The 15,308-nt window shown below is 43.6% G+C and overlaps 1 protein-coding gene and 1 non-coding gene across 3 annotated transcripts in view; one reads left to right on the forward strand and one right to left on the reverse strand.

The window, feature by feature from the left end:
- The first annotated feature begins 7,649 nt into the window (after positions 1-7,649).
- Positions 7,650-15,308, forward strand: part of Rbm5 (RNA binding motif protein 5) — a 33,104-nt gene continuing 25,445 nt past the window's right edge. The window contains exons 1-4 of one of the 2 annotated variants that reach the window (XM_045136394.1): positions 7,650-7,762; positions 9,399-9,468; positions 11,751-11,916; positions 14,700-14,855. In XM_045136394.1, the coding sequence (XP_044992329.1) occupies positions 9,452-9,468; positions 11,751-11,916; positions 14,700-14,855 (339 nt within the window). In that variant the 5' untranslated portion in view covers positions 7,650-7,762; positions 9,399-9,451. Of the gene's footprint in view, positions 8,002-9,398; positions 9,469-11,750; positions 11,917-14,699; positions 14,856-15,308 lie in introns of both variants that reach the window. The other variant, XM_004664264.2, reaches the window with a different exon arrangement.
- LOC123455664 lies at positions 10,834-10,945 on the reverse strand. The gene has a single exon (XR_006634050.1). It is a non-coding gene; the product is annotated as a U6 spliceosomal RNA (small nuclear RNA).

Below are 15,308 nucleotides of genomic sequence, written 5' to 3' on the forward strand. Positions count from 1 at the left end.
ATTTTTTTTTATTGTTTTTTAATCTTGGAATGTTTTTATAAAACCAGTGATTTTTTTTTTTCAGTTTTTCGAGGACAGGTCTCACTCTAGACCAGACTTTCCTAGAATTCACAATTAGTCCTAGGGTGGCCTTGAATTCATGGCAATCCTCCTATCTCTGCCTTCCATATGCTGGGATTAAAGGCATAAGCTACCATGCCTGGCGAGCCAGTGAATTTTTTTTAACTACATATACTGAATGCATACACTAATAAATCTAATTATAATGAAAAATACTTAAATCTTCTCTTTGTTTATATAATAGTTGTTTTAGATTCTGTTTAAAAATCTTATTTTTCATATGAAAGTAAAATAATGTATTCTAAAGTGGGCATAGTGGCACACACCATTAATGCCAGCATTTGGGAGTCAGAGGAAGGACGATCACCAAGTTGGAGTTCAGCCTGGAATGACAAAGTGAGTTCTAGGTCAGCCTGGCATAGAGTGAGACCTTACCTCAGAAAAACCAAAATAAAGCTGGTTGTGGTAGCACACATCTTTAATCCCAACGCTCAGGAGGCAGAGGTAGGAGGATCACTGTGAGTTTGAGGCCATCCTGAGACTACATAGTGAATACCAGGCCAGCCTGGGCTAGAGTGAGACACTACCTCAAAAAACAACAACAAAATAATAATAATAATAATATAATAAATACTCTAGGAGAGATGGTTTAACAATTAAGGCCCTTGCCTGCAAAACCTAACGACTGGGATTCAGTTCTCCAGCATGTACTTAAAGCCAGCTGCACAGTGGTGCATGCATTTGGAGTTGCTACAGGCCCTGCTATACCCATTCTCAATCTCCCTCCTCTCTCTCTCTGCTTGCAAATAAAAAATAAATGATTTTTTTTTTTTTAATGGAGAAAGGGGTTTATTGAAGCTTACAGATCCAGGGGACGTTCCATAATGGCAGAAGCTGGCCTGCTGAAGGCCAAAAGCCACACAGCACTGCACACTTGAGGAACTCCAGCTAGGCACACTTTACATGTCTTTAGATTGAAATCTTAAACCCACCACCACACCTTAAGATCTGCACAGTGACACCATCTCCAGACAGGTGGCTACAGATGAAAACTACCAGCTAATCAAACACTGAGTATATTGGGGGCCATCTATTCAAACCACCACATTCTGCCCCTACCCCCCAGTAGATTGATAACTATCACATGTTGTAAATTGTACTCAGCTCAATTGCAAAGGTCCCACAGTCTTGACTAAGTTAAGATAGTAAGTCCTGTAAAATCAAACAAGTTAAATACCTCTAACATAAAGGCACAGAGTAAACATTTTCAGCTGGTATAAGGCATAGCAAGGAGAGACTAGAACAAAGCAAACTCAGCCACCACCAAACAAATATCAAACTTTTTCAGTTCAAGTTCAATATAAACCAGAGACTGGCAGTCTCCAAATTTTCCAATTTTGCCCCTCCAGCTTGGCAGAGTAGCCAGGAAAACTTCCATCTAAGGCCAACAGTGCACTTTATGGTAGCCCTTGTATAGTCCTGGTATATCCAAAACATCTTTAGGTCTTAAATGAATTTTTTTAAAGAGTGCTTGCTGCTTATCATGAAAGCCAGAACTGAGTTCAATTTCCCCAAAACCCAGGTAAACAGCTGGAGGTTGCCATGCATAGCTGTAATCCCAATTCTCAGATGGGGGCAGGGGTATAGCAACCAGAGAATTGCTGGGGCTTGCTGACTGAAAAACAAAAAAACGCACTTGAAAGACAGAGGTAGGAGGATCACTGTGAGTTCAAAGCCATCCTGAGACTATATAGTAATTTCCAGGTCACAGGGAGACCCTACCTTGAAAGAAAGAAAAGAAAATAATAATAGCAGCTCCAGGTTGAGAGACAGAAGCTATCTCAAAGAAGTATGTGGAAGAGGGAGTAGGAGAAGGGCACCTGAAGTTTTCTGGCCTCTGCGTGTACACATATGCAGTTATGCTCATATATGTATATTACACAGAATAAACACCACAATACTCTACACAAATATACACACACACGCAAGAAAGAATACAAATGGATGTAGAGTGACACCTTATGAGATCCATGGGAAGTTCTGGTACCTTTTATCAGAATGCCAAAGCAAAGTTCTTAGGTAATTGTTTTTGCCATATATATTTTTTAGTTTTTAATATACTTTAAAATATATTTTATTTATTTATTTGAGAGAGAGACAGAGAGAGATTGGCTATGCCAGGGCCTCCAGACACTGCAAATGAACTTGACACATGTGCTTCCTTGTGCATCTGGCTTATGTGGGTCTTGGGGAATCAGACTTGGGTCCTTTTGCTTTGCCCAGGCTGGCCTAGAACTCAAGGTAATGCCCCTACCTCTGCCTTTTTTTTTTTTTTGGTCCCCTTAATGAGAGAGAAGCCAGGCATGGTGGCACACTCCTTTAATCCCAGCATTTGGGAGGCAGAGGTAGGAGGATCATCATGAATTCAAGGCCACCCTGAGACAACATAGTGAATTCCATGTCAGCCTGGGCTAGTTAAGACTTCACCTCAAAAACTAAAAAAAAAGAAGAAGAAAGAGACCACATGCACACCTTTAATCCCAGCACTTGGGAGGCAGAGGTAGGAGGATCACCATGAGTTCAAGGCCACCCTGAGACTACAATAGTGAATTCCAGGTCAGACTGGCCCAGAGTGAGACCCTACCTAAAAAATAAATAAATAAATAAAAAGATAGAGAGAAAAGCTAAAAAAAGAGACAATTGGCACACCAGGACCTCCAACCACTGCAATCAAACTGCATCTAGTGCTCATATGGGACCTTGCACTTGCATCACCTTGTGTGTCTGGCTTACGTGGGACATGGGTTCTTAGGCTTTGTAGGCAAGTGCCTTAATCACTAAGCCATCTCTCCAGCCTTGCCTCTGCCTTCTAAGTGCTGAGATTAAAGGTGTGAACCATCATACCCTCTTAGGTTGGTATCTTTTGTATTTTCTTTTTCTTCTGAGGTAGAGTCTTACTGTAGCCCAGGCTGACCTGGAATTCACTATGGAGACTCAGGGTGGCCTGAAAGTCACGATGATCGTCCTACCTCTGCCTTCCTCCAGAGTACTGGGATTAAAGGAGCAGTAATGTACCATGCCTAGCTCTTTCCTTTGGTTTTGGTTTTTATCTTTTTGTAGGTAGGGTCTCACTCTAGCTCAGGCTGACCTGGAATTCACTATGTAGTTTCAGGGTGGCCTTGAACTCATGGCCCTCCTCCTACCTCTGCCTCCCAAGTGCTGGGATTAAAGGCATGCACCACCCTGCCTGGCTCTCTCTTGGTTTTTTTGAGGTAGGGTCTCACTCTAGCCCAGGCTTAACCTGGAAGTTACAGCAAAGTCCCAAGATGGTCTCAAACTCACAGCGATCCTCCTACCTCTGCCTTTTGAGTGCTGGGATTAAAGTTGTGCTCCACCAGACCTGGTTCTCTTCTATTTTGATATCATCATCTTTTCCTCCTATTATGAATGTCTTGTTGTAGGTAATGTCAGGCATTACAAGGTCATGAATATCAAGGCCATTTTGCCTCTGGAAGATTGCATTGTAAGCAGTCCTACCCTTCTTTGGCTTTTACATTCTTTTTCGCAAAATATTTTTATTTGTTTACTTGAGAAAGAGATACAGAAATAGGCAGGTAGAGAGAGATAGAGAGAGAGAGAATGAGCACACCAGGGCCTCCAGCAACTGCAAACAAACTCCAAATACATGTACACCATTGTACATCTGGCTTATGTGGGTCCTGGGGAATCAAACCTGGGTCCTTTGGCTTTTCAGGCAGATGCCTTAACCACTAAGCCATCTCTCCAGCCTGGCTTTTAGTCTTGCTGCCATCTCTTCCTCAGTGAACTCTGAGCCTTTGTGGGTGTGACAGAGATGAATCAGTGTTGAACACTCCACTGTCACATCTTTGCAGTACTATGGTGACTTAAAAAAAAAATAACTTTATTATTTATTTATTTATCTGACAGAGAAAGGCAGAGAGGGAGAGAGAATGGGCATACCAGGGCCTCCAGCCACTGCAGACAACTACAGACTCATGCGCCCCTTGTGCATCTGGCTTAAATGGGTCCTGGAGAATCAAACTAGGATACTTTGCCTTTGCAGGCAAATGCTTTAACTGCTATGCCATCTTTCCAGCCCCACTATGGTGACTTTCAAAAGAAAAATTTAGCCAGGTGTGGTGGTGCACGCCTTTAATCCCAGCACTCGGGAGGCAGAGGTAGGAAGATTGCCATGAGTTTGAGGCCACCCTGAGACTCCATAGTGAATTCCAGGTCAGCCTGGGCTGGAGTGAGACCCTACCTCGAAAAAAAAAAAAATTATATGCAAGCAGAGAGAGATAAAAGAGGGACAGACAGAAAGATTGTATCAGGGCCTCCAGATGCTGTAAATGAACTCCAGGTATATGTGTCACCTTTTGCATCTGGCCTTACATGGACCCTGGGGAATTGAATTCGGGTCATTAGGCTTTGCAGGCAAGCACCTTAAGCCCTAAACCATCTCATCAGCCCCTTTGGTGACTTTTGAGTCACCCCAGTTGTCACTGCCATCTGAAAAGAGAAGATTCTTTAACCAAAAGTGAGAGAAGGACTGGAGAAAAGGCTTATCGTATAAGGTGCTTGCCTGTGAAGACAAAAGACCCAGGTTTGATTCCTCAGTACCCATATAAAGCCAGATGTACAAGGTGGCTTATGTGTCTGGAGCTTGTTTGCAGTGGCTAGAGCCCTGGTGTGCCCATTTTCTCTCTATCTACTCTCTCTGTCAAATAGATTATGTATGTATGTATGTATGTATATATATGTGCATATATACATATATATTTTTTTAAGAAAAAGGCAGAGTTGGACATGGTAGCACACATCTTTTTTTTTCTTTTCACAAAATTTTATTAACATTTTCCATGATTATAAAAAATATCCCATGGTAATACCCTCCCTCCCCCCCCCACTTTCCCCTTTGAAATTCCATTCTCCATCATATTACCTCCCCATCTCAATCATTGTACTTACATATATACAATACCAACCTATTAAGTACCCCCCTCCCTTCCTTTCTCTTCCCTTCATATCTCCTTTTTAACTTACTGGCCTCTGCTACTAAATATTTTGCTTCTCACACAGAAGCCCAATCATCTGTAGCTAGGATCCACATATGAGGGAGAACATGTGGTGCTTGGCTTTCTGGGTCTGGGTTACCTCACTTAGTATAATCTTTTCCAGATCCATCCATTTTTCTGCAAATTTCATAACTTTATTTTTCTTTACCACTGAGTAGAACTCCATTGTATAAATGTGCCACATCTTCATTATCCACTCATCAGTTGAGGGACATCTAGGCTGGTTCCATTTCCCAGCTATTATAAATTGAGCAGCAATAAACATGGTTGAGCATGTACTTCTAAGGAAATGAGATGAGTCCTTAGGATATATGCCAGGAGGGTAGCATATACCTTTAATCCCAGCACTTGGGAGGCAGAGGTAGGAAGATTGCCTTGAGTTTGAGGCCACCATGAGACTACATAGTGAATTCCAGGTCAGCCTGGCCCAGAGTGTAACCCTACCTGGAAACGCTCCCACACACACACAAAAGTAAGAGTAGCATTAATATAAAGGTATAAACAAAAAAGTGTTTAGAAGCCAGGTATGGTGGCGCACTCCTTTAATCCTAGCACTTGGAAGACAGAGGTAGGAGGATCACCATGAATGCAAGGCCGCCCTGAGACTATATAGTGAATTCCAGGTCAGCCTGAACTAGAAACCCTACCTTGAACAAAAAATAAAATGTGCTTAGAGAGCAGTTTGGCAGGCATAATATATGCATTTAGCCAGACAACAGTAGGCTTTACTCCATGACTTCCATAGGCTCGAAGCTGGTCTCCAGTCTCATTAGAGAGCAGTTGATTTCCCTGATAACAGACATGTCACTATTGTACCAGTTGGCATATTTTCCCTTACTGGCCAGTCTGGAGGCTTGCAGGATTCACTGCTGTTCAACACCGTTGATGACTACTCTTCCAAAAGGCTGCATGCTGCATACCTCTTTCCCACATTCTAAATAGGACATGGTGGTGCACACCTTTAATCTCAGCACTCGGGAGGGAAATGTAGGAGGATCACATTGAGTTCAAGACTACCCTGAGATGACATAGTGAATTCCAGGTCAGCCTGGGCTAGAGTGAGACTCTACCGAAAAAAAAAAAAAAAAAAAAAGTCAGCATTCTGATAAGTAGTAAACAAGGGAATAGGTTTTCAGCTCAGCTCCAGCTTGATTTCTCAGGGACCTTTCAGCCCAAACATGTGGAGTCTTCAGCAATATAGTCTTACCATCTAGTTTTGTTGAGCAACCAAGAGCCCTGGCATGGCCTATAATGTTTGTTTGTTTTTTTTTTGAGGGGGGGTACCAGGGATATCCCTGGCCAACAACTCAATGAAAAGTATCTCACCCTGGCACTCAATTTTTTCTAATAACAATCAATGGTTTCCAGGTACACCACTATACCTACTGCTGTTTTTCACCTGCTGTGGCAGAAATGATGTCCAGGCTCTGCTCATGCCATGTTTTCCCGTGCTATTATGAGCTTCCCTCCTGAGATTGTAAGCCAAAATAAAATTTTTCCTAAGAGCTGCTTTTGATCGGTTCCTTTTTCTCAGCAATGGGAAGGTAACTACAACACAATTGAATCTAGGACCCGGCATACACTAGACAACTGCTCTACTACTGAACTACATGACCAGCCATATATTATTTTATTTATTTATTTACTTACTTATTTTTGTTTTTTCAAGGTAGGGTCTCACTCTAGCCAAGCCAACTTGGAATTCACTATGTAGTCTCAGGGTGGCCTTGAATTCATGGCAATCCTCCTACCTCTGCCTTCTGAGTGCTGGGATTAAAAGTCTGTGCCACCACACCCGGCTATTTTCTTTTTGTTTCAGGCCAGTTTTACTAACTTGTCCAGGCTGGCCTCAGGTTTGTGACACAGTGCCCAACCTGAGACCTGCTTGAAAGAACTTTTCCTGTTTCCAGAAACCTCGATTTCCTCATCTGGAAATCACAGTTTATAAAGTTACAAAGATAATGTTTGTAAAGCCTTCATTAAAAAAAAAAAATGTCCAGGAAAGTGATCAATAGCGTTTCCCTTTTTTTGGTTTTTCGAAGTAGGGTCTCACTTTAGGCTAGGCTGACCTGGAATTCACTATGGAGTCTCAGGGTGGCCTCGAACTCATGGCAATCCTCCTACCTCTGCTTCACAAGTGCTGGGATCAAAGGCGTGCGCCACCACACCCGGCTTAGCGTTTCTTTTTTTAGAAGCTGAATTAAAATTTTTTTTTTTAACAATGGTATCGGGAACTTGTCGCAAAGGTAAACAATTTCCCTGCCTAATAGGAGTAGTCATTCTCATCCGGGATCTCAAAAGCAGAATTAGCAAACGGTCTTGGCTTGAACGTGAAATACGCAAGAAATTAACGCAGGGCCCTAGTGAGTGACAGGGTGTCGGGATAACCACACTTCCCGGCAGCCCTCGCGCAGCCCGACGCCGTCGCTGATTGGACGGCTGTGCTGAGGCGGGTGGAGCGATGGGGAAGGGCGGAGGCGCGCGGGACTGTGGGTAGGAGAAGACCATCGGCGCAGACGCCATTTTGTGGAGCGGCCGAACCCCTGTAGGAGGTTCTGAGAGGCAGAACCGCTTATACCGCTCGCTGCTTCGGTCCCTTTTTGGGGGTGAGTGCGGCGGGCGACTTTATCGACCTGTGATCTCCCGTCGTCGGAGAAGTTCCTGAGTCTTCCCCTGTCAAGTTTGCCACAGGCCACCGCTCAGCTCCGGGTCTTTGGAGGGAACTTCACGGAGCCTTGACGGGGGGGAGGGAGGGCGGCGCCCCTCCTCGCCTCCAGCTCTGTCAGCTTTTCATAGGTCGCCCCTCCCTCCACCACTCAGTCCTGTATCCGCTCCTTTCGAAATTGTGAGTTTTTGTTGTGTTTTTGTCTCTTGGCTGAGAGACATTGTCTCGCATCCCCAGCCCCTCCCCCGCGCCTTTACCTAGCTGAGCTGTCGGTGGCATCGGCGCCCCGGCCCTCATCGCCCGCCCCTTTCCCCGACATCTGCAACTGAATCTCCTTGTCGCCAAGATGGCTTGGGACCTTGTCCGAGGCGGGAGGACCGTGAGCGAGGGAGACGGTTGTCGTTGTGGGAGGAGAAGGAGGTGGGAAAACCGGGCGGAACGCGTTACTCGGTCACCCAAGGCCGTAGCGCCGCCATCTCGGGCTGCGACACCCCTGGGAGGTGGATTACGGGCACCGCCCAGGTGATCAGGGGCTACCCTGGCCATTCTTTCTCGGTCCTTGTAGCCCCCTCTGCCCCTCTGGCACACACACACAGAGCAGGCCCACTTCCATGTGTATTGGTTTAACAAATGGTCGTTGAGCCCCTGCTTTGGACCAGGCGTTACAGATAAAGCAGTGACTAACTGGTTTTCTGAGAGCTCACAGGCATCGAACGCGGTACAGCTGTGTGATGTCTTAATACGGCCTGGGGGGTGGGGGTGGGGGTGGGGGGTGGACACCGGCTGTTGGACCTGTTCACTAGTGGACCTGTGACCATCCGGACTGGTCCTAGACATGCAGGCAAGTGAAACTTTGCTCTTGTCTTATTGAAATAGGTGGGATTAGGCTGTAGTGTGGTTAATGTAAATTTCAGTCTTTGTTATGAGCGTCCCAGCTCCTTAAGAGGGTAGTGTTTTTTTGGTTTTTGTTTTAAATTTTTCATCAGAAAATGTTGAATGAAGACACCGGAGTAATAAACGTGTTAACAACGGTCAACCAACCCGGATGGAACTTATTTTAATTCCAAAGCAAAGAGCTTATTTGCAGCGCTGCCCGTTTTGCTTTGTAATCCTAAAGTAGGAGGAGCGAAGGGGCCATCTGCCTTGAGTTTCTTGTTAAATAGGGAGTCTTAATATATTAAAAGTATGCTTCTTCCTGTTGGGTCTATTCTTAACACAATGTTAGCATAATCTTGGTCTTGACAGTTGGGCCCCTCCTCCTCCTCCTCCTCCTCCTCCTCCTCCACCACCTTCTCTCTCACTTTAGTCACTGTTGATGATTTGATGAAATCTCGACCTTAGTAGTATCCCTGTTTACAGAGCAATTGGAATTAAGAGCTCTCTTAAAAATCCCAACAATCTGGCTGGCGTGGTGGTGCACCATTTTAATCCCAGCACTCGGGAGGCAGAGGTAGGAGGATCACCACAAGTTCAAGACCACTCTGAGACTACACAATGAATTCCATGTTAGCCTGGGCTAGAGCAAAACCTTTCTTCGAAAAAAATCCTGACAATTGATATTTTTTTTTGTCTCCTAGAAAAAATAAAATTTAGACCTTTTGGAGCCCTGTGATCAATCTTCCGTGAGACAATGGGTTCAGATAAACGGTAAGTTACTACATTGAATGCGTTTGATAGCAGCATTTCAGTAGGGACTGAGCTACTTGTTGATTATTTATTGAACAAATATGTAAGTCTCTTTTTTTTGTGTGTGTGGTAGGGTCTCACTCCAGCCCTGGCTGGCTTTGAACTCCCAGAGATCCTCCTACCTCTGCTGGGATTAAAGACTGTGGCACCACCACGCCCAGCCAAAAGCATCTATTTTATTTCAAGCATCGCTAATGACCACCTCCATAATTTTCCTCTCACAGACTGCAGTGAAGCTGTAGCTAGAGATTTCTGGGGGAACTCTGCTATGATAAACAATATTTAGGGTGCTGTTAGAACACATAAGCATGCTTTTTCTTGTATATAACCAGAAAAGCTTCGTGGAGAAAGTATTCTCTAAGGTGAAATTTGGAAGGGTAAGTAAGAATTATGCAAAGGAGAACAGGAGGGAGTGGTTGTGCAGAGTTCCAGCTGTGGACAGAAGCCTGTTCAGAGACAGAATTCATACAGACTGGTACTTAGCGTACTGCCAGGCTGTGGCCATGAGTAAATGCCAGTTCTTGTTGTTATTCCTTAAATAACAAGATGATCTAGACTTACAAAGCTGATAAGTTTGGGACCATGTGTTAACTTGAATAACAACAACAACAAAAAAGCCGAAGAATTAAAACCATTATAGAGCTAGGAATTAAAACCATTTTAGAGTGTGGGGGAAGAGCTAAGCTTTTTTTTTTTTTTTTAACTTTTTTATTTATTTAATTGAGAGAGAAGAAGAGGTAGATAGAAAAAGAGAATGGGCATGCCAGGTCCTCCAGCCACTGCAAAGGAGTTCCAGAAGCATGCGCCCCGTTGTGCATCTGGCTTATGTGGGTTCTGGGGAATCGAACCTGGATCCTTAGGCTTCACAGGCAAATGCCAACTATGGAAACTCCCTCTCAAACATTTGATTTAAAACACCTAGTATTTATTCTACCCTCAAATTTACATTTTACCCCTTTAGACTTATTACCATACGTCATACCATAAAGTAATCTTATTTTTTTATTTTGTTTTTTTGAGGTAGGGTCTCACTCTAGCTCAGGCTGACCTGAAGTTCACTATGGAGTCTCAGGGTGGCCTCAAACTCCTGGTCATCCTCCTACCTCTGCCTCTGGAGCACCACCACACATGGCAGCCATAAAGTAATCTTAAGCCACTGCTCTTCTTGGGTTCTTTTTATTTCATTGGTACACTCATTTTAAGTGAGTCCTCTGGAATCCTTTTTTTGCCTTGTGATTGATTACATTTGGCTTATGAACCTGGCAAATAATTTACAAAGGAACTATTTTATTTGTGATTAGATGAATTTGAGTATCTTTTTTGTTGTTCTTATTGGAATGCTTCATGACTTTGCATGTCTTCATTGGCCAGGAACCATGCTAATCTTCTCTATATCATTTCAGTATAAGTGCTGCCAAAGTGAGCATTTTTTATTTGGGGGTGGGGGGGAAGCAGAAAGAGAAAGAGAATGGGCATGCCAATACCTTTAGGCTGCTGTGAATGAACTGCAGACACGTGTGCCCCCTTTGTGTACAATTGTGACATTGTGCACTTGCATCACTGCATGTGGATACTTGGGACCTGGAGATTTGAACATGAGTTCCTAGGCTTTGCAGGCAAGCTCCTTAACCACTAAGTCATCTTCCCAGCCGAGTTTGAGCATCTCAATATGATCATGGTCCCAGCCCATGGAGCGTAGTGTGCCCAGTAACCAAAAATAACAGATGCTATAGGAAGTAAATGTTCTCTGGAGTCACTAGTTTGGAGTAATCATCCAGATATGTATACTACTTGGTTTATAGCCTGATTTAGGGCTTAGTCATCTGTGTTATTAGTCTATTTCCTAGTAAGTGTGAGACCCTGAGAGTAGAGGAGCTAGGATGTACTCTTTGAAGTTGGATGAAGTTTGGGTAATTTTTTTCTTCCTGTCTTTGGTCAGTAAGATCTGATTTGGGAAAGGGATAATGTATGTAGATCATAGACTTGAGAACACACAAAAATAAACTTTGAGAATATGTCCCTTTCTCTAAAGAAATTCCACCCAAACATTTCATAGTTGAGTTTCCTAATTTAGCATAGATCCCTGGTAAGTATATTTAGGGAGATAGGTTTTCTCTTAGTGGTTATCTTTGTAAACTGGAATTAGATAGTTAAAAAGATATATTAAACTAAGTGTTTCTTATAAACTGGTAAAACACAAATGATATGCTTTAGATTTCATGAAAAGTTATTTTCCTTGGCAGAGTGAGTAGGACGGAGCGTAGTGGAAGATACGGTTCCATCATAGACCGAGATGACCGTGATGAACGTGAGTCTAGAAGCAGGCGGAGGGACTCAGATTACAAAAGATCAAGTGATGATCGGAGAGGTGATAGATACGATGACTATCGAGACTATGACAGTCCAGAGGTGAGTGACCAGCAGTATTAATGGGTTCTTAAATTTATAAATGAGGTCAGGCATCCCAGCACTGATGAGGCTGAGGTAAGATGATTGCTCTGAGTTCAAAGCCAGCCTGAGACTACATAGTGAATAAATAAATCATATTGTACTGTTGTATTGTGACTTATTAAGTCATTTGTTTAACTTTGCTTTTTCAAGGTAGGGTCTCACTGTAGCCCAGGCTGACCTGGAATTCACTATGTAGTCTCAGGGTGGCCTTGAACTCAGTGATCCTCCTACCTCTGCCTTCCAGGTGCTGGAATTAAAGGTATGTGCCACCATGCCTGGCTGGTTTTTTTTTTTTATTACTATTATTTTTTTGTGGCGGGGGGGTACATGGTAGGGTTTCAGTCTAACCCAGATTGACCTGAAACTCAACTCTGTAGCCCCAGACTGGCTTTGAACTCAACAAGATTATACAACCTCAGCTTCCATGCCCACATGTTCTCATTTTGAGGTGGGGTGTGTCTCTAGCCCAGGCTGCCCTGGTGTTGCAGTCCAGTTTGCATTGCTGGTAGAAATCACCCAACCAAGAGCAGCTTTGGGGAAAATGAGATTTATTTTGGCATACAGGTTCAAGGGGAAGCTCCACGATGGCAGGGGAAAATGATGGCATGAGCAGAGGGTGGACATCACCCCCTGGCCAACATAAGGTGTACCACAGCAACAGGAGGGTGTACTAAACACTGGCATGGGGAAACTGGCTATAAAGCTCATTAGCCCGCCCCCAACAATACACTCCCTCCAGGAGGCATTAATTCCCAAATATCTATCAGCTGGGGAGCTAGCATTCACAACACCTAAGTTTATGGGGGACCCCTGAATCAAACCACCACACCTGGAATTCACTATGTAGTCTCAGGCTGACCTCAAACTCATGGCAATCCTCCTACCTCTGCTTCCTGAGTGCTGGAATTAAAGGCATGTACCACCATGGCTAGCCTGTTTGCTTTTTTGAGGTAGCATTCTTGTTGGGGTAACAACATCCACTGTGAGGTCATGAATGTAGCAGTCAGTTCAAGTTCAAGTTCAAGGTGGTCATTATCCTAAAGTACTCCTTTCCACTCTGGTTCTTACATTGTTTCCACCCCCTTTTCCTCAATATTCCCTGAGTCTTTTATTTTGATGTGATAATCATTTTCCTCCTATTATGAAGGTCTTGTGCAGTTAGTGCTAGGCTCTGTGAGGTAATGGATATTGAGGCCAATTTCTGTCTGAGCATTTGCATTGTAAGCAGTCCTACCCTTCCTTTGGCTGTTACATTCTTTCTGTCACCTCCTCCACAATGGACCCTGAGCCTTGGAAGGTGTGATAGAGATGTTTCAGTGCTAACAGTTCTCTGTCACTTCTTGGAACTATGGTGCCTTTTTTGAGTCCATTCCAGAGGTTACTGCCATCTGATAAGAGAAGTTTCTCAAACAAAAGTGGGAGTAGCATTAATATATGAGTATGAACATTAAATAAAGTGCTTACAAGGCAGTTTGGTGAGCATAATATATGTATTTAGCCAGGCAACAGCAGGCTTTACACTCCTAGGGCTCATGACTTCCCCCACCATAAGCTTTTGATTAGGTTTTCAGTACCAGGCATGTATTCCCTCCCATGGAGCTGGGCTTCAGTCCAATTAGAGAGCCGTTGGTTTAGCCCAAACAGACATGCCACTATTGCACCTGTTTGGTCATTTGGCCTAGTAACAGTCTATAGCTTCTGGGTGTGCCATTATCCAAAAAAGTAAGTTTCCATATGGCTTATTCACAACATCGTGAATTTTGATTAACCCTACTCCCACCCTCCTTTTGCTCAATCTTTCCATGACCTGGCTTAGGCCATTGCACCCCCAGTAATCTGTTCATCTACTTACATATATAGAATAACATCCCCTTAAGTCCTCCCCTCTCTTCCCTCCCTCATAAACTTTTTCTAGCTTACTGTCCTCTGCTACTGATTTTTACTCCAACTCAGAAGTCTAAACATTTGTGGTTAGGATTCACATATGTGAGAGGACACACTATGTTTAGCTCAAAAACAGTTCTTAATTAAATGAGTGTCATTTTAGAGAATACTTTATTGAATATCAGCATGGAATGTTCTTACCTCATTTGAATTTGGGGGAGTATAGGCAGCATTGGAGATTAAACCTAGAGATCCCCAATTGTCTTTCTTTTTTTGTTTTTCTTTTTTGGGGTAGGGTTTCACTCTAGCTCAGGCTGACCTGGAATTTGCTATGTAATCTCAGGATGACCTCAAACTCAATGTGATCCTCATACCTCTGCCTCCCAAGAGCTGGGATTAAAGATGTGCACCACCATGCCTGGCCCCAACTGTCTTTTTTTGTTGTCTTGTTTTTCAAAGTAGGATCTCTAGCCCAGGCTGACCTGAAATTCACTATGTAGACTGAGGCTGGCCTCTCAACTCATGGTGATCCTCCTACCTTTGCCTGGAGAGAGTTAGTAGGATTAAAGTCATGCACCACCATGCCTGGCTCCCAACTGTCTTTTGATTTAAGAATAAATTATAGAAATGGAGTGCGGAGATCAAATGGTGTCAAGGTGACTACCACCCCTGGCAGTGCACACTTTTAATCCTAGCACTCTAGGGGGCTAGAAGTAGGAAGATTGCTAAGTTCAAGACCATCCTGGGACTACAGAGTGAGTTCCAGATCAGCTGGGCTAGAGTGAGACACTACCTTGTGGGTGGAGGGGTTAGGTGTCAGTGTGATTTTAATTGTCACTTTGTTTACTTTGGATTAGAGAGAGCGTGAAAGAAGAAACAGTGACCGATCTGAAGACGGCTACCATTCAGATGGTGACTATGGAGAACACGACTATAGGCATGACATCAGTGATGAAAGGGAGAGCAAGACCATTATGCTACGTGGCCTTCCCATCACCATCACAGAGAGCGATGTAAGGGAAAACAAAACAAGCAGTTTAGTAGGCACACCAAACTTTGAGCTTCTGTCATTGCTGTCAAATGATACAGTATCTTAGGTTGATATTTCAGCAAACAAAATATATTTGTTTTGTTTTTTTTATGGTGGGCTGAAGTAAAAGTTCCTAGAGTCAGGCATGGTGACCTTCCTTAATCCCAGCCCTCGGGGGGCCAAGGTAGGAGGATGCTGTGGACCTGGGTTACCTCAGTATAATCCTTTCCAGATCCATACATTTCCCTGAAATTTTCATAATTAATTTTTCTTTACCACTGAATGGAATTCCATTGTATAAATGTAACACATCTTCATGATCCATTCATTAGTTCAGGGACATCTAGGCTGGTTCCATTTTCTAGCTATTGTGAATAGAGTAGCAGTAAACATGGATATGCAAGTGTCTCTAAGGTAGTGTGATGAGTCCTTAGGA

Source organism: Jaculus jaculus, chromosome 17, assembly GCF_020740685.1.
Source record: "Jaculus jaculus isolate mJacJac1 chromosome 17, mJacJac1.mat.Y.cur, whole genome shotgun sequence".
NCBI lineage: Eukaryota > Metazoa > Chordata > Mammalia > Rodentia > Dipodidae > Jaculus > Jaculus jaculus.